The 26,566-nt window shown below is 37.7% G+C and overlaps 1 protein-coding gene across 2 annotated transcripts in view; it reads left to right on the forward strand.

Moving 5' to 3' along the window:
• The window catches only part of dek (DEK proto-oncogene), a 39,335-nt gene extending 12,928 nt beyond the window's left edge, over window positions 1-26,407 (forward strand). For both annotated transcript variants that reach the window (XM_069908209.1, XM_069908220.1), the window contains 8 exons: window positions 2,211-2,320; window positions 2,898-2,992; window positions 6,327-6,447; window positions 8,567-8,740; window positions 17,243-17,384; window positions 22,541-22,689; window positions 24,987-25,055; window positions 25,968-26,407. In XM_069908209.1, coding sequence (XP_069764310.1) covers window positions 2,211-2,320; window positions 2,898-2,992; window positions 6,327-6,447; window positions 8,567-8,740; window positions 17,243-17,384; window positions 22,541-22,689; window positions 24,987-25,055; window positions 25,968-25,979 — 872 coding nt within the window. In that variant the 3' untranslated portion in view covers window positions 25,980-26,407. The remainder of the gene's footprint in view (window positions 1-2,210; window positions 2,321-2,897; window positions 2,993-6,326; window positions 6,448-8,566; window positions 8,741-17,242; window positions 17,385-22,540; window positions 22,690-24,986; window positions 25,056-25,967) is intronic.
• Window positions 26,408-26,566: the final 159 nt, after the last annotated feature.

Below are 26,566 nucleotides of genomic sequence, written 5' to 3' on the forward strand. Positions count from 1 at the left end.
TTCAACATTATCGGATAGATGTTTTTGCTCTAAGAAGGAAATGGGAACAACATTACATGCAACTTTGGAATGATCGTGGGAAATACATTTCGGGAAGAATTTAATCAGATACTAAATAAAATTACAAAAAATAACATTCCAAAAAAACCAGAGATATTTCTTTTAAGTAACATAAGTAGAGAATTAGACCTCAAATTGGATAAAGTGCAAAAAAGATTCATTATGATAGTCTTAGCGATAGCAAAAAAATGTATAATGTCAACATGGAAAATGGAAGAGAGCATGATGTACCATATAGCAATGGTACATGGAAATGAATAAATGTATTCCATTGGAAAAAAATAACATATAATTTAAAAATAAAGTCACAATGTTTGAACAAATTTGGGAACCATACATGGAACATATCAGAGAGAGCTTGCCTACGACCTCCATCCCCTAAAATGAGAATGAAAATAATAAGAAGACAAAACGACTAGATTCACTGTGTAATAAATAGATGACACATTTTTTTTGTTTATTTTCCTTAGTGTGAAGATATTGTTTTATGGTTTTATTGTATTGTAAATGTTGAATATTTATGGGTTTTGGAGGGGGTTGGGTAGAGGGAGGGAGGGAAAGGGTGGGAAAAAAGGGGAGAAAAGACCACTGTAAATTTAATGAGAAACGTTTGTACATATTTTGGTTGATTTGGTTCATAGGGTGAAAAATAAAAAAAAATATATATTTTTTAAAAAAAAAACCATGCTTCCCTGCCTTTTTTCCATGACCTTCGATACCCTGACTTCAGATGCCTCTGCCTTAAAAACACCCAATGACCTAGCCTCCACAGCCACCCTGGCACAAATTCCAGAGGTTCAACACTCCCTGGCTAAATAAATTCGAACACATCTGTTTTCAGTGGGTGCCCTTAATCCTGAAGTTGACTCCCCTGCCATGGGAAATTACTCTCCCACATCTTTGTCCAGACCTTTCAACATTCAAAATGCTTCCATGACATCCCTTCTCATTCTTCTAAAACTCTAACAAGAGCTATCATAAGTTCATTGTGTTCTAATACCTTTATTCCAGGAATCATTCTTGTCAATCTTCTCTAAACCCTCTCCAATGCCAGCACATCCTTTCTTAAATAAGGAGCCCAAAATTTTACTCTGTACTTTGTTAGGGCTCACCTTTTCCTTGATGCCTCAACTTCACATCGCTGCTCTTGATTCCTCTTCCCCTAGATATGAATGCCAACATTGCATGTGTGTTCTTCAACACTGACTCAACCTGGAAGTTGACCTTGATGGTATCCTGCATGAGGACTCCCAAGTCCCTTTGCACCTCCAAATTTTGAACTTCTCCACATCCAAATGGTAGTCTGCCATTTTCATTATACCAAAGTGCATGACCATAACTTTAACTTTCCAACATTGTATTTTATTGGACACTTCTTTGCCCATTCTCCTGTTCCAATAGTTCTCAACCTTCTCTCCCACTTGCGAAACATCTCAAATATATAATACTTTGCTAACCACAGAGCACTTATGGCATCCTATGCTATAGCTGCTCTGTGATCAGTAAGGGATTGCTTAAAGTGGTATGTGAGTGGGGGAAAAATGGTTGAGAACCACTGTTCTAATCTTTTGAAATCTCTGCTGCCTCTCCATTTCCTACTCACCCCCTGACCTTCCACCTAACTTTGAATTATGCAGTTTATTCCACATAACAAATTATTAACATACAACATTTAAAAAAATGGTCCCAACATACCCCGCAGCATGTCACTGGTAACTGGTAGCCAAGCAGAATAGGATCCCTTTATCACCACTTTCTTGTATCCTGTTGATCAGTCAATGCTCTTTCATGTAATTCCATGGGCTCTCATTTTGTAAACAGCCTTGTGTACAGCACCTTGTCAGAGACCTTTTGAAAGTCTAAATATTCAATATTCACTGCATGTCCTTTGTCTAACCTGCTTGTGGCTTCCTAAAAAAAAATTGCAGTATGCTTGTCAGGTAAGATTTTCCTTTCAGGAAACCATGCTGATTTTGGCCTATCTTTTTGTGCACATTCAGGTTCTCCATTGACAAATAACTCAACTTCCCAATCACTGTTGGGCTAACAGGTCTATAACTTCCTTTCTGTTACCTCCCCCCTTGGAAACTTGAAGTAGTTATGTGTAAATAATGGTGCAAAATATTAATAATTTATCATTTGTTTATTAGGTAAAGGCACAAGATTGGGAGAAATTGAGAGGATACAGTATTTCATGGGCAAAACTAAGGCTGAAGATCTTAAAACTCTACACAAAGTCTTGTACAATAGGCCAGGTTCGGTAAGATATCTTGAGATTGATCTTGTAAGTTTCCATGCTTTGACTCTAGGACTCCTTAAAATTAAACAAGTTATAACATTTAATTTTTAAGAGACCCAGAGTCTTGGAATCCCATGCTCAGAATTGTTTTTCTTCCTTGAAACTGCCTTTGCAAAAGACCAAAATAAGGGCTTTTCCATGTGGGCAGAATTATCTGATGACTGAAAGGAAGCATTCGTTTCCAGAAGTACAATTCATGAGATGCTGTTACGTTAAGCATAATCTTAATTAATCATGTTCAATGAATGTCATCTGCTCCTTGTGTAAAACCACTGCTAACATGGATTATGGTCAATCCTTTCCTAATTCCAATGGAGCTAAGGGAGGTGCTAATGAAATGGAGACCAAGGATAAAAGTCTGAATGTTCTATTGTGTGACTCAGCTATTCTTTTGCTAAATGCAAATACATAAATATTTCATTTGCAATAAAGAGATGTGATACCTTCTGATTTGTAATTTTTAATGCTCTAATCCAGTTACTGTGTTCTGTAAGTTATTTTAAATGATATTAAATTATTTTTTATCTTTGCTTTTCAGATTCCCACATTGAAAAAAAACATTCGCCTCTTTACTGGATTCTCATTTGAAAGTGGCAGTGACCAGCACAAGAAAAAAAAAGAGGTACTGAAAAAGTGAGTGAACAAATTTAAATTTAGACATATAGCACGGTAATAGGTCATCCCGTGCCACCCAATTAACGTACAGCCCCTGTACACTTTAAAGGATGAGAGGAAACCAGAGGACCTGGGTGAAACCCACACTGATACGGGGAGAAAGTTTAAAAAAAATCCTTATAGACATCACCAGATTCAAACAAGGGTTGCTGGCACTGTAACAGCGTTGTGCTAACCGCCATATTACCCAACTTTCCATTTTTCCTCTGCATCCTATGAAGAGAAATTCCAAAATGTAATTCTCTGGGTGAGAAGGCATGACAATAATTAAAACATGTACTGATGCTGTGAACCTAAGTGAGCATATTTATAGGAAAAAAAAAGATTTTGGATCTAAAACCATTAGCTATTTTAATAAATAGCTAATAAATTGTTCAAGAGGTCTGAGTCCTAATGGGCTTCATCCTCTCGTCTTATAGATGTAGCTGCTGAGATAGTAGATGCATTGGTTTTATTCCAGAATTCTCTACATTTGAAAAATTTAATCATTATTCGAAAAGGAGAAAGCAGAAGACTGCAGACCAGTTCACTTGATATGTCATTGGAAAATGTGCCACAAGCAACACCTTTTTAAAATAAGTTGAAATTGGGCAAAATTACTATGATACTTTCACAAAAGTAAGGAACCTCTTCACTTTTGCAGGGCATAATTGTTGAGACCACATCAAGCCTATTATGTACAGTATTGGTCTCTTTAAGGAAGGATATTACTATGTTAGATGCTGGCAAAAAAGGACTTTTAGACTAATAGCTGAGAAGGGAGTGTTGGCTGATGAAAGTATATTTAAGTTGGGGGGTCTTTACTGAATAGATATGGAGAGAAAGTTTCCTCCTGAGGAAGAATTTAAAACCATCATTCATTGTTTAAAAATAAGAGACAAAGCAGAAAAGGGGGGAAAATCATTGAGGTAATTCTCACCTGAAGGATGATGCCATTGTTTTCATTGTCATGGAGATATGGTATGGAAACTCCTACAGTCTAGCAAGATCAAGCAAACCATTAGCTACATATTTTTACCAATTCTACATTAATCACTTATTCTCTCCACATTCCATTTAACTCTACTTCGATTCAAACACCATTTAGAGGCTTAAGTGAATAGTAAAATATTACCTGTAAAGGGTGGTGTGCATCAACAGCCTAAGCTGTGGCTAATATATTTATGTATGAGATATTTAATAGATTAAAAACTTGATGGAAATCCTGATGGCCTGGCTTCTCTCTCATTCATTTGTCTGGAATGTGAACCGAAGGTTCAGAGTGCAATTGTGTGGCTAGAATCAGGGTTGAGGTTTGGATCCAGGGATCAAGGATGTGATTCATTTTATAGCCTAAGCTGGGGTCTGGTGTGCTTCCATGTCAATTTGTCGGATTCATTGAAAAGTTTATTGTACTACTTGGTAACATGCAAGAAAAATGAAATGTGTGCTTGGATATAAATGGGAGTTACATCCAATAATCCAGAAAATATGCTAACTCGGTACTTTTACAAGTTCCTGTTTCATTTAGTGTGAGTATCACTTTAAGGGCTAATACCTGGCTGCAACCATCCATAGCTGTGGAGAGACTGAGTGGCATCTAGTGCGGACTATACATAAAGCTGATACTCTAGAGCACACATGTCAAAATCAGGCCCGCGGGCCAAATTTGGCCCGTGATATAATTATATTTGGCCCGCAAGATCATATCAAATATGTATTAGAGCTGGCTCACTGGCCGCAGCACCAGTATAGCACATGCACAGCTAATACGACAAATCCCAGAATGCTTTGCAAATGTGTTGGCACCGGCCCGTCAGCCCGCTAATCGCCCCCACCTCCTCTCTTTACTTTCATTAGCACCAGTGACCTGTCGCCTAACTCACATGTAATAAACCCCTTACAAAAAATGGCCAAACGAAAGACAGAAAACAGGACCTTTCAAGACAGGTGGGAGGCAAACTCTGACCCCAGAGTTTGATGAACTTGCATCTAAGAAGAGATGCCAAGTATCTGGTTTAGACCCAGGTGCATCAGAGTAAATCACAGTGTAGCAAGCTAAGCTTGGATTAATATTTTCTTCCGTTAACTTTGGACTGTTCATGGTTGAAAGATTGGATTTTCATTGAAACAAGTTGTTATTTTTTTGACTTGTTGGCTTGTGAAAAAAAAACATTTAAAAGGAACTTAAAGGCAATAGAGAAATATTATTTATTGAATATTTTATTTCTCATTTGTTAATGCTTCTTCTGGAAAGTTTAACCAAATCTATTATTAAACATTTATTTTAATAAGAAAAAGTTTAACATTACATATGTTGAAAGAAGAGAAAACATGCAGATGTTGTTGAAAATTTTCAATAAATATTTAGTTTGGCCCAAGTTTTTAATTTTGGCCCTCTGTGAATTTGAGTTTAACACCCCTGCTCTAGAGGAAGAGAAAAACCAGGGTGATGAGAGTCATGTGAGTTGAATACTGAAGGAAACAGCATTTTATTATTGACCACCAGCCATCTCCTGGAAGACTGAGGTGGAGTGACTCTGTGTGAAATGGACTATTCGGCTGATTCACTCTAAGGGAATTATTGAACACACAGCGACCAAAGGAAAGGTCACTTCGACTGACCCGTACCTGGGTTGTGGAAGTATCATGGAAGTTGTGTTTTGTTTCCTCTACACAAGGAAAAGGGAGTTGTGACAACTGTTAATTCAAAAATTTTCAGCAAGAAACTCTACAAGGAATTGCGTTTTCAGCATTCTGGTCACTCAGTCTCTCCCACCTCCTTCGTGATTACTTCTGGGCATCAGCTTAAGAGTCTGTGTTTGGACAAAGGATTGCTAAGACTGAACTTTGGAATGACTTTCCAGATTTGAACCTAAGCTATAGTGGTTTGGAAAGGACCAACAAAATCCCAAGAAGATTATATTGGATTTTTTTCTTTTTTTAAAAATAGCATTTGACAAACTGCAGTTTTTTTTTTTTTGCTCTATTTCTTGTAAAGCTCCAGAATTTATTTCCAAAGCCTTGTCAGAATTTGTTTTTAAAAACATTAAATGTCTTCATCTGAGAAGGTTGTTCTTTGGATCTGTTTTCATATATGATACTTGTGGAATGTGGCAGGTCAGCTTGTCTGGCCCTCTACATCCAGATAATGCGTAAAGTAAGTCACTGATTAAAACCTTTTCGTGAATATTCTTGTTGACCATTACTACTACATTAAAGTACTTAAAGACCCTTCCATTGTTTTATTAAATCTTTTATGTACTTGATGTTTGCACTGTTGATGTTTTCTGTTGGTCCCCTATAATTTTAGGAATCCAATTTCAGCATTGAAGGGAATTTGTACTGTCCTGGATCTGGAAAGAAAGGGTACTAAAGATGAAATTGCATCCAAGATTCTAAACTTCTTGATGAGACCCAAGGCATCGGGGAAGGTAGGTGTTTTGAAATTTTGATTGCTAATTTGAAATAAGGCAGAACTGGCTTTCAGTTAACAGCAGTTGCTAAATTGTTCAAGAAGGGCAGCTGACATGAGTCATGTAATTACAATCGAGATCTGTTGTAGGGAATCATTGGGAAAGGAATAGGATTAATATACAATGAGAAAGGTAGGGAATAATCAAAGATGATCAGCATGACTTTGTTAGCAGGCAATTTGAATATTTTTTTCAAGAGATAACTATATTAGTTGGGCATTGGGTTTGAAGAGTTGTGGTAGGACAAGTTCAGAGTGACAATCCTGGACAAGGGTTAGGACTAAACAGCGAACTTCAGTTACACACAACAAATATGCAACAGGACGTTCCCAAGCTAGTCAGACTCTGATACAAGTTAACTAAGCTATACCCATGTTATTTCTAAGGTTTAAGCAAACTTCCTGCTCCTCCTCCCCAACAAGGAGGCACAGCACACCAATTAACAAGGTTATATATCTATCTACAAGTTATGAGAGGGAAGACACAATGGTCTCTCTTGGGTGCATGTCACCAGTAACCACCCACGTTTCACCAGCACACACCTTACAATTAGTCTTCCAGCATCACCTGCCATTCACAAGTTGGAGTAGAGTTCCAAAGAGAGCAAGATAGCTCATGTACTGGGTTCTGTACTGCAGTGGGCTAGGGGGCTGGCCCAGATAGGCCCTGTGACTGGGTGAGAAGAAGGTTCAATTGGAAGGTGTCTACCTGTGAGTGGGTCTGACATTGATGGGGGAGAAGTGAGCGTGATTTTTCACCTACTTCCTGCCTCATGGTCAGATGGCCCTCCCTGTTGCAAACAAATGGAAATTGACCTTGGTTCTGAACAGCTTCCAGTTCGACCTATTGGATTATTCTCTGTGCTCAAGTTTATATAGACTTTAGAAAAGCCTTTGACAAAGCAAGTTGCCATATTGGATCTTGAAATTGACTTAGTCCTAGAAAGCAGAAGGTGACGTGGTGGGTTGTTTTGGTGTTTGGAAATCTGTGATCAATGAGTTGGCTAGGCCTTTGCAGTTTGAAATATACACTAATGATTTAGATACAAATGTAGGAGGAAAGTTGGTAAGTTTGCAGATGAGCAAATAAACATCGATGAAAGGAGGATAGTTCAATGTTACAGAATAATATAGATCAGTCAGTAAGATGGGCAACATGATAGCAAATGGAATTTAATCATGATAAGTCTGAAGTGATGCACTTGAGAAGGATCACTAAAGGTAGGACATATCCAATGAATGACTGGACCCTAAAAATATTAAGGAACATGGATCCCTTATGGCGGCAGCACAGTTAAATAAGTTGATGAAGATAGCATGTGATATTTAGCTTCATTAGTTAATGTATATAAGAGCAGAAAAGTTGTGATACAACCTTGTAACATATTAGACCACAGCTGGAGTCCTGCGTCCATTTGTGTCTGCCACATTGAGAGACTGGGTGGTATGAAGTTGAAGGAAAACTTGACAGAACTATATAGAATTAAATAGGGTAGCTTGAAGGAACTCCTCATAGTAGAGGAGAATATGATATTCAAAGTAAGGTTTTGAAGGGTAAGAATCTCAGTTGAACTGCCTATACAGATGTTAAGGGTAGGTACAGCATTTAAGAAGGATCCCAACAAACACTTGAATCATTGAGGCGTAGAAGGCTATGGACGGAGTAATAGTGTTTTTAATTAATATAGTTCAGAAAATGGTCAGCAAAGACTTGATGATTAAATCTTTGCAGGATAACTCTAAATTTAATACTCAAGTAAACAAATACAGAAAAAGATGTGAAAATAACTAGTTATACTTCAAGGTTCTGCTAACTTTTGTGCAATCAGGTACAAAATATTCAGTGAACAATTAGGCTGTCTAATGTTAAAATAATCAATTTTATTCTAATAAAATGTATTATACTCATTTTGCACCTGAAAATTAACATTAACAGGAAATCAGCAAAATGCTGCAAAAGAACCTTGCATATAGGCTGAAAAATTACTTGACTTGATAGTCAAATTACTTTGCAGGTCCTTGCTATGACACATTAAGAAATCCTTTAACAATTATTTTGCATTTGATTATATTTGCAGTCACTGCCTAAACCCAAGAAAAAGCGTCAAAAGGGTGGAAAGAAAGAAAGTTCAGGGTCCAAGAAGAAATCCAAGGCTTTAGAAGAGATTCTTACAGATGAATCGAGCAGTGAAGAGGAAAAGAAAGAACAGGAAAAATCTTCACATGACAGTGATGGGGAAGAAGCTGCAGAGGTTTGTAATTTGTCTTAAATGTATTGAATTAAGTTGAATGTATTGTAGATTTTTTTAAATTACAGGAAAAAATTAAATGTTTTTGAGATCTTCACTGGTCTGTAATTGCAAGGTTGAGGGATGATGAAACACTTAAGATTCCTAGTGGATTTTTTCAATCTATTGATTTTAACATATGCAAAATACATAGGTATATGTGGTAAAAATAAAGTAAATTAATGTTGGGTTACAAGTGTCAAATAACAATGAACAAGGTACAAATGAACCCATTTTATTAAATGGGGGGAAATTTAAAAAAAACATATATTCCGAAACTAAGAATAAAGCCTTGCCCTACAAGGGCTGCTGGCCAAGTTAAGGAATACACTACTAATAATAACTATGGAATCATGAAAAAAATCTACAAGTTTTGAAAGTACTCGAGAACAGGACCTCAAAGAGAAAGAAAGTTAAGATCCATTTCAGTAGTCGAACACCTAATTTTATTCTAAAGACAGATATGCCATCACATCCGACAACCATTAACAGCATCTTTCCAGCTCAGCAAAATGGCCCTTCTAGCAATGAGGGAAGCAAAAGCGACTACATGGGATTGTAAAAAGTCAATATTAAATCAATGGGCCCCACTCACTCCAAAAATAACAATGAAAGGGCTAGGAGTCAGGCTATTGAAACTAACAATAAAGTACAAAATACCCTTTGCCACATATTAAAGGAAGAAGGTCAACTAAACCATGATACAAAGTGCCTTACTCAGTTATGCATTTATTACATTTAGAAGAGATATTAGGATAAAATTTAGCTAACTGAACCTCGGAAAAGTGTGCCCGATGGACTACGTTAAATTGAATTAATGAATGCCTAGCACAAAGAGATGAGTGAATGAGTTTCTAAATAAAATCCCATGTAGTTGTTGAAAGTCTTGTTCCCATATTTTCTTAATACCACACATGGAATTATCCCTAGATCTTGAAAGTAATTCATAAAGGCAGAAAGCAATCCTGTATGATTAGGTTTAAAATTAAATGCTGTACAACTCTGATTATCTAAAATTGGATTCTCCAAAATCCTCATTCGTCTGAAATTTAAAAAAAAAATTCAGATAAATGAGGATATCCAGAACATCAGAAATTCTCATTTATCCAAAATTTTTGTGACTGACCTCACAGGTTGAAAAAAAAATTCATCCGATATGAAATTAGAATGATTGTCCTAGTTTCAGCTAGCTCCTATTCAATTTATTCTTTACCTTCCCCCATTGAAATTTCTCCAACTCTCCCTCTCAAACTGTGTACCACTGTCTCCCAGCTACAAGCAGTTGGAAGAATCCTTTGTCCTGGCATCATCAAGGGGAGTAGCTTCCCAGGCAGAAGTGGGGCTCAGTGGCATTCCCTCCTCTGCCCAGCAGAGGTCCCTGACGCCGACTCCGAACCCTCCCCTCAGCCTACTACTACATACTGGACTCCAGGTGTGGATGTGCGGTAGATCTGGGGAGGATTTTCAGTCAGGGCTCAGGTTTCAAGGGAGACAGGAGCCCACTGACTCACCAGTGAGTTTCCACAAGCTCGGGAAGCCTCCCCAGGGATCAGTGGCAGCCAGCATTTGTTTGGTGAGAATAAAACATTTTAATACTTAAAAAGCCTTGTTGTTTGTTGTTGTTTAAACATTAATACAGTGATTTTTTTTTTAAATGTCCAGTTCTCTGACAAAGCTTTATCTGACATAAGCTCAGTCCTGGCCATTTTGAATAATTGGAGTTGTACTGTACTTCCAAATAAGGTTATGATCTAAGTCCTGAGGAAGCTTCAATGTTAAAAGAATTTAAGAAGCTCCTAATCTGTAAATAACGAAAAAAGTGCTATTAGGTATTTTAAATGTAATAGATGATTGTTCAAAAAAAGCAAAATTTTAGTCAATATATAGATCTAGAAAAGATTGGATACTCAAACTTAGCCATTGAGTATAGCTGATATCTTGGACCAATGGCTTTTTTAAAAAAAAGCTACATAGAATAGGGCTAATCAACAAAAACCTTTGGTAACCAAAATGTTTTCTAAATTGAAACCAAATTCTCAGTGTGTCTGACTACCAAGTTATCAGTTAACTTGGAAGCCAAAAAAGGCAAGGGTGCTCCAAGTACCGAAAAGAAAGAATATCTTTTAGTAGACTTGTTCTCAAGGTCAATCCATCTTGAAGCACTTCGCTACCCAGTAATAGAATCTAAAATCAGGTAATGCCAAACCCCCATTTTAGTATTTTGAAGGAAAATATTTTTGAGGCGGTGGTGCTTGTTTTTTTTCCAAACAAGAGAGGTGAGAGAATTTAGATTTAGGAACAAAAACCAGTATAGCTTGTAAAATATCAGAATTTAGCCATCAGAATAATGTTAACAAGTACATTTAAAGTCATTGAAAGAGGAGATCATTGAGATACGGACTTGTTTTTTTTTTAATTTTTTTATTTTTCACACCATAAATCACATTAGCCATGATATACACTATTTCTTTTCACACATATACAGTGACTTTTTCTCCCCCCCCCCTTTCCTCCCAAACCACCCCCCCACCCCCCCCTCTCATCCATTTTAGGTATACAATCTAGGTTGCATTAAGCCAGTCAGACAATGTTGTCATTCAACAAAATTACACCAGAAATTCTACTGAGTCCATTCTTTTCTTTCCTTCTCCTTCCATCAACTTAGGTAATGTTTGTCCCCGGTAGGTTTTCGCTATTGTATTTAATGTAAGGCTCCTATACTTGTTCGAATATTTCAATATTATTTCTTAACCAATATGTTATTTTTTCTAATGGAATACATTTATTCATTTAAATTTGGTAGTTTCTTCCTTTTAATTTGGTTATGTATTCCATTAATATTTAAAGACATATAGTTCAGCGTAGCCCTTTTATATTTTGTTTATCTTCTCTTTCCGTTTTTCCATCATTACCTTTCCTCCTTTTCCATTTCTGTTTTCTTATTTTCAACTCTTTATAAGACAACATTCCTACAACATCTAACATTTTCCTTATTCTCCTATTTCTATCTTATTTATCCCCAATCTCCCCTTCACCTCCTGAGTTGTCCTTTATCCCTTGTCGGACAACCACATCTCCCCTCTCCATTTGGATTTGCGAATCCACTCGCAAGCGTCAACTGATTTTGCAGTGACCGCTATTTCCCCCCACCCCGCCTCCCCCAGAAAAGATTTCACTTTTCATATGTCACAAAGGTCCCTCTTTTAATTCCCTCCTTATTCTCTCTATTCCATTACCTTCCCTTATTAATTCTTGTCTATACTATCTATATTTTCCTCTAAGTACAGATACATTCATGTATGCTCATTGTCTCTATTCACTCTTATACCTCTTTACCTGCATACATCTCAATCGTGATCATTTTTACTCTCATTACCCGTCTTCATCCCTCAGTCTATTTTTGTCTTTACCCACATACATATCAGTCGTGATCATTTTAACTCTCATTACCCGTCTTCCTCCCTCAGTCTATTTTTGTAATTGTTCTGCAAATTTTCGTGCTTCTTCTGGATCCGAGAATAGTCTGTTTTGTTGTCCTGGAATAAATATTTTCAATACCGCTGGATGCTTTAGTATAAATTTATACCCTTTCTTCCATAAAATCGCCTTTGCTGTATTGAACTCTTTTCTCTTCTTTAGGAGTTCAAAACTTATATCTGGATAAATGAAGATTTTTTGCCCTTTATACTCCAGTGGTTTGTTGCCCTCTCTTACTTTTTCCATTGTCTTCTCCAGTACCTTTTCTCTTGTAGTATATCTTAGGAATTTTACTACAATAGATCTTGGTTTTTGTTGTGGTTGTGGTTTAGAGGCCAATACTCTATGTGCCCTTTCTATTTCCATTTCATGCTGTAGTTCTGGACATCCTAGGGTCTTAGGGATCCACTCTTTTATAAACTCCCTCATATTCTTGCCTTCTTCATCTTCCTTAAGGCCCACTATCTTTATGTTATTTCTTCTGTTATGGTTTTCCATTGTATCTATTTTTTGAGCTAGTAGTTCTTGTGTCTCTTTAGTTTTTTTATTAGATTTCTCCAATTTCTTTTTTAAGTCTTCTACCTCCATTTCTGCTGCTACTGCCCGCTCTTCCATCTTGTCCATTTTTTTTCCCATTTCTGTTAAGGTCATCTCCATTTTAATTATTTTCTCCTCTGTGTTGTTTATTCTTTTTCTTAAATCCTTAAATTCCTGTGTTTGCCATTCTTTAAATGACTCCATGTATCCTTTAATAAGAGCAAGTATATCCTTTACCTTGCCTATCTTTTCTTCTTCTATTTCACCATACTCTTCCTCTTCTTCTTCCTCTGGGTTGGCCATCTGTTGTTTCTTTGGTGCCCTTTCCTCCTCTTCTTTCTTGTTTCTATTGTCTTCTGTGGTCTCTTCTTGCTGCAGGTGTTCTGCAGCTGTCGTTGCCGGCTGTGGAGATCGACTCCCCAGCTGGTCCCCCCTCCCGTCGGTGTGTTTTTTTTCATTCGCATAGCGCATGCGCGGTTGCGCACTTTTACTCGGCTCTGCGAGCCATTTTTGTAGTCCATTATTTACCGACCTGAGGGAGCGGGTTTCTCTCTCCGCAGCGGGCCTCTTCGGACAGGTAAGGCCTTCACCTTTTTCCTCCTTTGTCTTCTCTTCCTCTCTTCTTACCGTTGCTTTCGACTTTTCTTTTTTTGTCGCCATCTTCTTTCCACCTTTATACTCACTTTTCTGTGACTTTTATTTCTGTGCCTTTGTGTTTTCTCTTGTTTTTCCCGACTTTTCTGGAGAGGGCTGGAGTTCACCGTCCGGCCACTACTCCATCGCGTGACTCCTCTCGAGATACGGACTTGTTAACGTGATTCAGTAAGGTGAGGAAATTTTCCTTAAAGAAATTATTAAATGTTTTAGTAATAATGCCTAGATAGTTAAATTGAAGGAACAGGAAGAGTTCAAAACAAATCTTCTGCAGGCTTAATTTATAACCTGAAAATTGATCAAATTGACTGAGAAGTAGCAAAATATGTGGAATCGAACGGTCAGGATTGGATGTGTATAGCAGAAGATCAGCATAGAGACACATTACAAGTATTTCCAGCTCTAGAGATTCCAGAGATCTAGATTCCTAGTGGTTTTGACAAGATGGATTTGAGAGCATTTCTTATTGGAGGAGACATTGGAACTGGAGTTAAAGGGTTACCTAACAAAGCAGTTTTTTTTCTATCAGGGCTCAGAGACTGGCACTTTTTCAAGGGATGGTTAATGTATTGTAGCTGGAATTTCACAGGGACTTTGGGCTATAAAGTCATAACTGTCTTGGGTGCTTTTTTTTTCAGAAGTGAATGGGAAAAGAGCAAACATAATTTGGATATGATTTGGAGGTGCATTATTTGCTGTTTTCAAATAATCTGTATAAAATTCTTTTATCTCTGTAATGGTAATTCTGATAGGCCATTTAATAAGCATTTATTTGTTTTTTTTTGTCAGTTCAATTGTCCACATCTAAATTATATTCAACTAGTTATTTGTCAATTATTGGCTAACCATCATGAAGATCCAAACCTTGCTGAATCTGGGAACAGTGTTCATCATCACTTACATAAGGAATTTCAAATATTTAGACATCCAAGAGAAAGTCTATAAGACTTGTTCCTAGAGTACAGGTGACCTGTAATCTAATCTCAAGGTCTCAGTTACCCACAGAAATGAAAATTTAAAATGGGTGCCTGGAAAAGTCTGAGTAATGACATATTGATGAGGCTCCATTTAATTGAAGTCCCGGAAAAACAAAATTGTCTGCAGGTTTATTTTTGTGAAGCCTGTCCATTTCTAAATGCTGGTCTAATTTTGATTCATTTATTTTTCCAGACCTTTTTATTAGACCATATGACTGAAAGCAGTTAAAACAAATCAAGAATACTGAATGAGAGTAAACATAATTACAAATCTTACCATATATGCTGTTGCATAGGACAACCCAAATTTGCCACCAAAAATGTTGGTTTTGAGCCCTTTGTATGACGACCCCCCCCCCAAAAAAAATTGGCACTTGCTGCTCTGACCAGTGGATGCTGTTAAAAGCAAATCACTATTTTAAGAACAAATTATCGTTTAAAGGTTTACATTTTATTTGGATATTTTAAAATAAACCACTGTCGGCTCCTGTAACAGGCCATTTAAAGCCTGTACAGACCGGACTGGGTGGATGGACCCCCGCGGAGGAGCGCTGAGACTTCGCAAATAACTAATGGGGCATGCACAAGATTGCTTCGGAGCTGGCGGGAAGATAGCGGTGGTGTTGTGATTTCGTCGTCAAGGTAAGAATTTAGACCCTTTGTAGGGTAACCTGATTTTAAGGTGAAATTAATGTTTTGGGATCATCTTATACAGTGGCATATATGGTAAGTACAATATTATGGTCTATAATTATACTATGTAATAAATAGGTGATTGATCAGAAAGGAAATCTAGAGAACTAACTTGACAATTCAGTATCTGAAGATGCAAATACAAGATGTAAAAGACAAATGGAGAGCCAAAGACTCTCAAACTTCTGCAGGTGTACTATGGAGAGCATTCTGGCTGGTTGCATCACTTTCTGGTACAGAGGTGCTAATGCTCACGGCAAGAAAAAACTCCAGAGGGTTCTTAACGGCCTGTGATATCACAGGCACCAAACTTCACTCCATTGAGGACATCTACAGGAGGTGGTGTCTTAAGAAAGCAGCCTCTATTCTCAAGGACCCCTGCCACCTAATCCACGCCCTCTTTACTCTGCTACTATCGGGGGGTGGGGGCGGTGCAGGGGGTGCAGGAGCCTAAAGATGTGTACTCAGCAGCACAAAGACAGCTTCTTCCCTGCTGTCTTCAGATTCCTGAATGATCAATGAACCAAAGACACTGCCATACTTAACCTTTCGTGCACTATTTCTATTTTGTTGTAAGGTAGTTTATATGAATGCTTGTACTGTGATGCTGCAACAAAGCACCTTTCATGACTTGTTCATTAAAAATACTGATTCCAAAACTTTTTCAGATAATCAATATTGAAACTTTAAAAATTTTCTACGCAAAATTACTTTTAGATAAATTAAAGGCAAGAAGGCTTCTTAATTCATTGAAGAAAACTTAAATGAAGTAATTTGGAATAGATTTAATGAATTCCTTTAAGCAATTGGCTAGGGACGAAGATTATTTGCTTTCACAATGGAAGAAGTCTGCATGAATTTTTCTAACGTAAGAGATTTCGGCATTCTAGTTGTCGCACAGTCGTTGCAAAACATCTCATCCAAAAATGTTGCTCTTGTCCATCTACAAGTTCATCTGTTTTTCCATTCTACCCATGTGCAGACTTTGAGTTTTAAATTTTTTTGTCACAAAATAGCAAATATAATGAGGAGGTTCTTCAGTGAACAGGTCAGCAGGTTGCCTCTTAATTAAATTCAGCCATATACAGAGCATAATTTAGAATATAGCATTACAATGAAAAGGAAAATCATTTAGCACCAAGCAAGGACAGCACTGTTAGGGGTTCATTCAGGAGTCTTATAGCTGCAGGGAAGAAACTGCCTTTAACCCTGTTGGTGTGGGGTGTGTCTGGACGGTGTGGGTCTTTCAGTGTTGGATGCCATTCCTGGGCAGCAGCAGATGTCAATGGAGGGGAGGGAAGGTTTTTCTGTTGAGCTGCATTCAGTACCATCTGTAGTTTATTCCCATCTTGAGCAGAGCAACTTCCATACCATGTTTTATTGCATCAAATATGGTTTTGAAGGTGCACATGTAGTTGTTGAGGGACATACTGAACTTGGTCTTCTGAAAAAGTAGAATATCGGTGCGCTTTCTTGATTGTTGCATTGATGTGCTTGTTCCAGTGCAAGTCATGGGAAATATTTATTCCCAAGAACTTGATGCTATCTACTCTTTTGACTCTATCACCATTAAAGTGGAGGCATGTGGACTCTAATCCCTATCCTGATGTTACTGATCCTTTTTCACCATGTTGATGTTGAGAGAGGTTATTTTGGCATTATTCCATTTGACTTTCAACCTTCATTACAATCCATGGTTATTTGGTACCTGGCCCACTACTATCGTGTCATTGGTAAATTTGGAGATAGAACAGTATTTAGCTGCACAGTTGGGAGTATAGTGGACTGAGTACACATTCTTGAGGAATGCTGTTATTTGACTGTGTGAAGATGTTGAAGATTTAGTCTATCCACATAGGTGTCCAGAAATGCATATTCTTTCCAGGTTTAATCCACACCTGCTTTCTGGATGCCCTATCCTCTTGTCTAATCCAAACCAGCCTCCTTCACTTCAATATTTCCTTTCATTTTGTGATTCTTACAAAGCAGCTGGACCTTGGTTTGTGATTCCCATTTCATTGTCAGATGGCATTGAATTGCATACTGTATGGTCTGCTATCTAAGAAAACCTGCTACAGAAAGGCACAGAATATTTTAAGTGCATTGAGAATATTAATTTTTATTTTAGCCACCAAAGAAAGTGACAAAAAAAGAGAAAGCCACAACAAAAGCTGTGCCTAAAGGCAAGAAGGGACAAAATACTAAAGTAACAAATGTGAAAAAGGCTGACAGTAGCACTGCAAAGAAAACAGCTGTTCCTGCAAAGAAGGGTAAGTGCTTGAGCAACTAATTGTAAGGTTAAATAACCATTGAACTTGTACTTGGATGGAATTTTACCAAACATTTTTAAAAAATCTTCAAAGTAAGTTGCAGATACAATAATGATATTTAAGATACTTTAGACCCACCATTCTCAACCTTTTTTTGGCTGTGCCCCCCTTAGGACTCTGCTCAAAGTTTGTGGCCCCCCCCCCCCCTACTTGTGTATCAGTAAAGTTTAATTGGTTTCCTCCATACTTCTCTCCTACTGAATATATATAAAGCATGAAAAGTATTGTATGATTTCAGTATTTGGCCCCCAGGGGATTATGCAAGGAATGGAGAAATATGGATCAGTTGTAGGCTGAGGAAATTTGGTTTAATTTGGCATCCTGTTTGGTGCAGGTATTGTGGTCTGAAGGGCTGTTTCTGTAATGTTCTATGCTCTGAATTCAAGTTAGTCTTAAGATTCACAGTTTTAGAAAACTACACTGACTAAGATTCAAGATTCATTTATTGTCATGTAATAAGACAAAATGTGTCATCTTGCCTTCTGTAATAAGAGAAAGAGGAACAAAACCGAGTCCCTTCACGGATTTGCCTCTACCATTTCTGTGGTCAGCAACCTGTCCGATTCATTTGTGAACCTGTGCTCCCAGTTCTGAATCTCTGATGGAATCAGGATCACACAAGGAATCTTAAGGAACCCTTGCCTTATGCATCCTCTGAAATCTCGGTACCTGGTTTCCATGATCCAGTCTCCAGCATCCTGGTTTGAGTCCTTTGGCTGCTGAGCCCTTCACTGCTCTGGTACCTTGATCACCTTACCTGCAGGGATGTCTCTGGCTTCTCAGTTGAGGGTGGGGGGCAGGAATGTTATCCCACTTCTGGTACCCTGCAAGTCTGATACCCTTTGTTGCCTTTTGCCCAGATACCTCAATAGTTTTGTCGTGATTTTTATTTAAAAAGCACTGGCCTTTTCAACAGGTTGGTTAAAATCTGTACGGGGCTGCTAGAACTGCTATGTCTCCGCTCTTTGCTCTCCTCGGTCTGTCTCAGTGTGTGCTGCCATTTTCAGTTTCATGAAAATTATCCTCAGTTGATTTCTATCCCCTTGACTTACAGAATCTCTTTCTAACTTTGAATACTGTTGATACTTGGTACCAGTGTTTCTCTAGTTTGAATTCAACATTGAAAGATTTAGATGAAGAGTAGTCCTGATCTGAAAAATATCATGCATTTTGCTTGCTTAATGATGTATAATGCTTCCACCATGAACTGCCTAATTTGCATGTAGCAATCAGCGAGGTTGATTTTAATTTCAAAGGACCATATTATAACTAGCGGCAGTACTCTGTTCCCATTCAATATAATTTTATTCCCTCCTTTTTGGGAAGTGGAATTATAAATGCCACTATGACTGGGGAAACTTGGCATGAAACATCTTTAAGTATAATTTTAACAAAGCTCAAAATGATAGAAAATAAGATTTTTATTTTTGTTATTGGAAAAGATTCACAATACTGTCAGATTTTTCCTATTGAAAAAGGAACAAATTAAAGGCATCATTGCATAGACATTATGCTTTAGCTGTAGGTGTTTCCAGAAAAAAAAAGACAAAATGGAGAATAAATGGTGTTCTGATGAAATACTTGACTGATCTCCTCAGTTATCTTTCTAAAATCGCGTGTATTTGAATAATGTCATTGCAAAGCTAGTTACCATGTAATTTTTCTATTTAACATGCATTGGAAAGAAATATCAACATTTAGACAAAATTGTAGTGCACATATCACACATTTCCACTATGCTGATACAGGTTGTACCTCTCTTATCCAGCCCTCTGTGGTCTGGCACGTATGAATCTGCCACTGTTAGTACAAACTTCTTATAGGCAACACGCAACTCGAACCCTGGTCCCAATTGCTGGCGCTGCAAAGGTGTTGTGCAAACCGCTACGCCAACAGTATTATTTCCTGTTTTAAGATTTGTTCTGTGGTGGCTCACCACTAGGCAGGCGAACCGGCCTTGCTTGTAAGCCACGCGGTGGGGCAGCCAGCCAAAATGGCGCCGTTGGGGATTTTCCATTCCTTCCAGCTTGGGGCTCAGAAGCCCACGCTGGGAGACTACGTGACGCCCGGGTGACATCAGCGCCCTCCAGCGCAGTTCTCAGCCAGGTCTGGGCTGGGAGTATAAGTGTAGCCCAGCAGCCTGCATTAAACTAGTCTGCTCACTGAGCTCAACCTGTCTGGTTGTGTGTGTTATTGCAGGAGCAGTGTTGCTGCTGCTACAGTTCTATGGTTTATATGTTTACATTAGTGGATTCCCTTGGGGGTCAATTCCTATTTTCTGAAGTCTGGTAGTGGCCAGGACCCAACTGTGCTGGATTAGAGGTACAGCCTGTAGACCAGAAAATGAAGCATTCAAAGTCTGCATTGTAGAACAGATCTTTCACTGAGAAAATCTTGAAATCAAATTCATAGGCTGCTATATTCCTAAAAAAAATCACTGATGTAGAGTGGAGTAAACTTGTAGTTGTATTCTTTTGATCTATTGAGCAGCAACTGGATAGATAGAGACTTGAGTACTTTTGGATTTAGAAGTTGAACATCAGATTTGTGTACACAAGTAATTGCTGTCATAACTTGGAGTCATCCATTTGAAAATGGACTGGAACCTGAGGTTGAATATAATTCTTGGACATGATCTTTATATTTAAAGATAGCTGGCTTTCTGAAAAACGTTGCATGACTTTGGTTCTGATTTAGAGATTTACTGATATGTTGCCTGGATTGCTATACATCTACCCCCCCCCCCCCCCCCAACCCTCTACACTCCAATGAATAGAGTCTACTCAATCTTTCTTTATATTCTTGATATAGCAATCCAGGCAACATTTTAGTAAATCTCTAAATCAGAACCAAAGAAAGAAACTAAAAAAAATATATATCTATACATAGAGTAGATGTGAATAGGTTCTTCCCCTTGATGGTAGGTGAGATTGGAATGAGGGGTCATAAGTTAAGGGTTGGGGCAAAAGTTTAGAAGTAACACGAGAGGGAGGTTCCTTCACTGAGTGGAATGGCCTTCTGGAAGAGGTGGTTGAAGCAGGGTCAATTTTGTCATTTTAGAGAAGGTTGGATAAGTGCATGGATGTGAGGAGATTGAAGAGTTATGGACAGGGTACAGGTAGGTGGAACTAGAGATCACTTAAATCGGTGCGGAGTAGAGGGGCTGAGATGGCCTGTTTCCGTACTGTAATTGTTATATGGTATGGTTAACTAATTTGATCTTTTCAGTGTCATTTTATAAATTTGAACCGGTAAGTCTCTTTGCTTTTGAGGGAAGAAGGGAGTTTGTCAATCTCAGCAGATGGGTGTTGCAAAAGAAATGGAATGAAGAAAGTGATATTCTTTGAGATGTTTTACTCTGTTCATATTTTTTTAAAAATGTTTTACAGAAACCTAATAATCAATGCATTTCTGGCCAATGCTAGTATTTATTTTCTCAACCTGTAATCATATTTCTCATCGACAGTATGGTTCATCCTTAAACTAGGATGACATCATTCTTCGAAGTGCTTTAATTCTCCTAGGTCACGGATGGGCAACCTACTTTACCTACAACCCAATGTGTTTGCCCTATCAATCTCAGCCATTCCAATGTATACCATTCACTGCCTAAACTGTCAGCCTTTGTCATCTGTGGTCCCGGGAACTGCACATGGATTAAACCTCCATCAGCAAAGGAAATACTTGTATGGCTATATATAAATGTTGCCACTCCTTCAGGGTTGTGAATAGTGCAGCGAAATGACTCCATTCACATGGAATGTTTACTGAAGTCTCTCCACATTGTTATAACCAGGAATCAATCATCAACTGCATCACTTCCTGCCCCTAGAAAAATAACACCCCCTGCGCTGGGCCTAAGACGAGCTGAGTGGTTAGCTGTCCCACTCTTGGTCCCTCGCCACTCACCCAATGATTGAATGTGGAACCAGGCAACCAAAGGGCTGAACCTTTCACAGTGCCCCCTCCCCTGACCTACCACCACCCACCCTCTGCTCCCCGAGGCACAAAGCCAGATGTCCGTGTGTGGGATGCTGCGATGTTCTTCATCCAACTCCAGCTGCAAGCAAAACTCGTTTACTCTGAAATTGGATTACCTCACATACTTGTAGAGAAATTAAATAAAAGAGGGAGATCTGGATCAAAGGCAGAAGTTGAGAGGAATACACAATAGCTTCTGCTGAGAAAGATTCAAGATTTATTTGTGTCTGCAGTTTTGCAACAAAAATAATTGTTACTGATTATGTTTAAAACTCCAGAACTAATTGAAGAATGTTTTAAAAGCAACCAAGTTTAAATGACAGTTGGCACCCTCCAAACACCTGTGAAATATTTGTATCCAGCAAGGGATGATTTTATCACTCCTGCTAAGTAGTTCGTTCTACCCGTGGTAAGATTGAAAGCACAACTCCTTGAGATGTCTTGCTATTGGCATCAACAGCTATGTCACCCAATGTGGAAATGCTTTCAAATAACAAACAAAATCAAGTTTCCCCACTGATTAAGCTACTGTCTGTTTTGGGGTTAGTTATTTTGTTTGTGACTAATTTTACTCCTATTTGGTTTTTTTTTTGTCATTTTAATGACTAACTCGTGATTTTTGGTGCATTTCCAGATTTGAAGAAGCCATCCCTGACCTGAAATGCATCACTAGTTTTTTGGAAGGAATGCAGTTGATCTTGTTGTTTGAACTTTTTCTGTGGATTGTTTTTTGATAAATTGTCAATTATGTTCATACATTGTACATAACGTATTTCAAGCAAAGACCATTGAAAACTTAAATTACATAATGTCTGTATTTAATTTATGGTAACATCAGTGCGGCCTGCTGTTCAACTGCTGACACAATCTTGCCCATGCATGGTAAAAGGTTGCCTACTCCTGTCTTAGGTAATCAACCAGAAGTTCCCTTGTGTGCCGTTCCTTTTGCCCCATCTCACACTCTGAAGTCTTCTCAAAAAATTTGCTATCTTGTTAATTTTGCCTCAGACTGGAAAATGCAACATGCACAAATATGATTAACAAGTTTTAAATGTAAAATGAAATTGTTTTGTTGCCTGTCTTGTTTGTAAAGTTGAATCTTGTTTGTTTATCAGAAAGTGAATCTGAAGATGGTTCAGATGATGAACCATTGATAAAGAAAATGAAAAAACCACCTACAGATGAAGAAATAAAGAAAACAGTCATGAACCTGTTGGCTGATGCAAACTTGGAAGAAGTCACAATGAAACAAATTTGCAAAAAGGTGGATTTATTGTTCTGCAATGAGTTCATTAATACTAATACCATATGCACATTCTTGGAATAAACAGAATCAAAGGGTTTTCTAAAATTACGATAATATTTGGAATTTCAGGCTTGTCACTTAAATTTGGAAATGTGAGGAAATTAGACTAAATGATTTGAGCTGCAGGTTTTCTGGGTCTTGGATGAATTTATTCAGAGTGTAAAGTGGTTAGTGAGAAAGTTAATACACTGGTTTTCATTTTCCAAAATTCCTTCTTTGTGGAATATTCCATTAGACCAGAAAATAGCAAATGTAATTCCATTATGCTGTCAAGTGGGAGTACGTGCATAAATCACAAAAAGTTAGTTTGCGGGTATAGCAGATAATCCTGAAATCAAATGCAATTTTTGCCTTCATTAAAATGAAGGGGAGGGAGGTTCTGCAACTGTAGTGGGTGCTTGTGAGGCTGCCCTTAGAGTTGTGTGTACAGTTCTCTCACTTAAAGGATAATACTGACTTTGGAGCTGGTGCAGAGGACTTTCCATGATGTTGATTCTGAAAGTGAAAGGAGGAGTTTGTGAGGAGAGATTACATCGCCTATACTTTTGGAGTTTTTCTTATCCAAGAATATTCTGGATACATAAAATTATGAAAGGAATAGATAAGTAACAAGCAGTAAAACAGCTTCCACGAACAGGTGAGATAGAATTAAGGGGCTGAGCCTTAACATCTGGGGGAGCAGATTTAAGATAAAGAGAAACTACTTCTGCCAGATTAGTGAATCATTAGAATTTTCTGCCCAAGGAAGCAGTAGGGGCTGACTCATTGAATTGTATTTAATACAGATTTTTGGAGAATAGGGGAATTAAGGGTTATTGGGAACAGGCACAAAAATTATCTTACTGAATGACAGAGCAGGCTCGATGAGCCAGATGGCTTTTTCCTATTCCTTATGCTGGGATTCAAATGATAGCAAGAATCTACAGCTCAGTTAACTTGAAGCCATTATTATTAAAAGGTTACAGCAAGGTATTTAAGAAAAAATTGTGGTAATTTCAAGTTTTATTCCATATATTTCTTTGAGCCTATGCTGGCTCAGAGAGCAATCCTTCCCCAATAATTTTTTTCCGACAATTTCTCCCCAACTTCATTTTTAACCATCTTGCTGGACTACTTTGAAGAAATATTGCATTTTATGAATAAAGGTGTTGGAAGGGTGTACGAAGAATTCCATTGGATATTTATAAAGGTGAAGATGTAAAAAATGTTGAGGGATATTTTGATATTGACCAATAGGAAACAGTAGGCAGAAGAGGAACTCTTTCTAATTGGAATGATGTAATGAATAGTGTGCCACTATTGGATCTTTGCATTTTATATTTAGTTAAATATTGGATTAAAGCACCAAATTTGTTTGCTAAATTTGTCACAAAGATGCACGAAATAAATTGTGAAATCGTAAGGCTCAGTTCTTGTGGGTGGGTTAGGAGTTGCAGAAATCTAACATGCATTGAATAATATCATGGCTTCCTTTATTGAATACAAAAGTAGGGAGGTTGTATTCCAGTTAAATGAAGCACCCATTCTCAAGTTTCCTTTTCCACTGCGCATCACCTGACCCCCCCGCCCACCCCTTCAGGACTCTGCTCAAAGTTTATGGGTCCCCTTCCATACTTCTATTGACTACATAAAAACAAATATTTATGTAACAGGTGAAATGAAAGCAAGGTTTTTACTAGGGGGAGTATGGGTGATATAAATATTGCCCCCATCACTAAATGTTTACATTGTGTACATTTGTCCATGGACAGGAGTAGGTCAGCTTGTGAATGCTAGAGGTTAGAGCAAGCAGGAAATGTTATTTAAAATTGGCAAGTTTTCTGAAGGACTTGATTCTACAACTCCTTCAAAAGGTGTGATGGAAAAATTTCTTTGAAACCATTTAAAGCAAAAATAGATAATTGATGAACATTGCTTTGCGGAGATGGGTGAAGATGCGCAGTTACAATGCCTACCTTTTTAATTTTCCAAAACACTTTGCCATAATTGATACTATGGATTGATGTAGGTAGAAGAATTGTTCATCAGCTGAGCAGGTTAAGTGCTTATTCACCCAATTACAAGTTGTGCACTTTGGACATGACCAACCACACACTCAGCAGTGTGAAATGCAAACATACTGAATAGTACCCTCACTTTTCAATGAATTCCTGGGGTTTTTTTTGGGGGGGAGGGGGAGAAAAAGAGAGAAACAAAGACATAGTTTGTTCCTTGCAATGTTTTTTTCATTACATTAATTTCCTTTTTTACTTTAGGTGTTTGCTGCCTATCCTGATTATGATCTCTCTGACAAAAAAGATTTTGTCAAGAACACTGTGAAAGCGGTAGGTATTTATTACTTTTAAAGAATTTAATCATGATTTAGAAAGCAAACAGTTAAGGCAGGGTCACAGAGAAAGTTGAAACCAGGTAATATCAAATCAAAATTGCAGCTAGTGGAAATCAAAATGTGCTTAAAATGCTCAGCAAATCAAGCTGACCTGCGCCACATTCACAATTTTTTTTTGCGGGAGAAAGAGAATCTTATTTTGTAAGAATATACAATAAAAATCCCCATTACCCAGAATTCAATCAACTGGAAACTCAACCAACAAAAGAATTTGAGGAAATAAATAAATTTCAAGCAAATAAGACTGGGCAGATGGACCCCAGGGGGGAGCGCTGAGACTTTGTTGGACATGTGAAGGTTTGCCCCACTGAACTAGCAATGGCCCTCAATGTGCACTGAGGGCCTGACCTGGACACTGGTATGTTGGTGAGTTTGGTTGTGCTAAAGGCCTGACCAGGACACCAGAATGAAGAGCTGGTCGATGCCACTTGCTGCTGGGGTGACTTTCCCAAAGTGTCTCCTGCGGCATACCTAGTAAGAGTATTTTTATATTGTACATTATTAGTCAGGCAATATTTGTAAACTTGGGATGGACTTAATTATATGATGCCAGCACAGTTAGCCTAATGCAGTGGTAGTGACCAGGGTTCAAATTTAAATACTTGATCAAGGTAAACTTTACAAAGTCTACACAATACTGATTTTTCAAATTGCTTTACATTTTGCACTGTATTGTCTTTTGTACAGTGTATACTTAATGCAGGTGTATTAGATATCATTGGAAAAATGAGACTCAATCAACTGGAAAATTTGCATCTCAGTGATTCCTGTAGGTGCCAGACGATGGGGGATTTTACAGTTTAAATGCTTCTCATGGGTAACTGATATTCTACATTTTGTTTTTCAGTGGATTTCATGATGGTGGTCCTGGTTCAAAGCAGCCAGCAAAGCAATGTTAAGATGACATTGTATCATATTCCCTGTTGATTAAGTTAGAGAAGTACCAGCACAAATAAGAAAATGCATTTCTTTGAGAAGGGGTTATAGACTCTTACATGCAATTGACCTGTTTTCCAAGTAGAATAAGCTTCTTTAGCTCTAGATCTGCCTTTTAAAATTTGAAGTTTTATCAGTTAAATTTTCTAGTTGTGTACTAGTTTTTTTAAAGCTGTTTATGAAACTAAATTTGAATGAATTGTGAATAAATTACTCAGTAACTCCATTATTGTGAAGCATGTATTGGTTCTCATAGGCTAGAGTTTAGCTTAATGAGGTGGAAAATTAGTCATTTTCTTGATTAAAATTGGATTGCTGTTGCATGTTCTATTAAAGCAAATTAATTTTTTACCTTTTGAGTGATGTTTCTGTATTTAAATGTTTTGAAAGCAAGGGGATGGTTTTAATTTTGTAAAAGGGGTACATTTTTTTATTGGAGATATGAAATGTTTACATCTGTAACTTGTACTGAATATTGAATTCCCCAGGTTGAGGATGAAATAAAAACAC

This window comes from Narcine bancroftii, chromosome 1 (assembly GCF_036971445.1).
Source record: "Narcine bancroftii isolate sNarBan1 chromosome 1, sNarBan1.hap1, whole genome shotgun sequence".
Lineage (NCBI taxonomy): Eukaryota > Metazoa > Chordata > Chondrichthyes > Torpediniformes > Narcinidae > Narcine > Narcine bancroftii.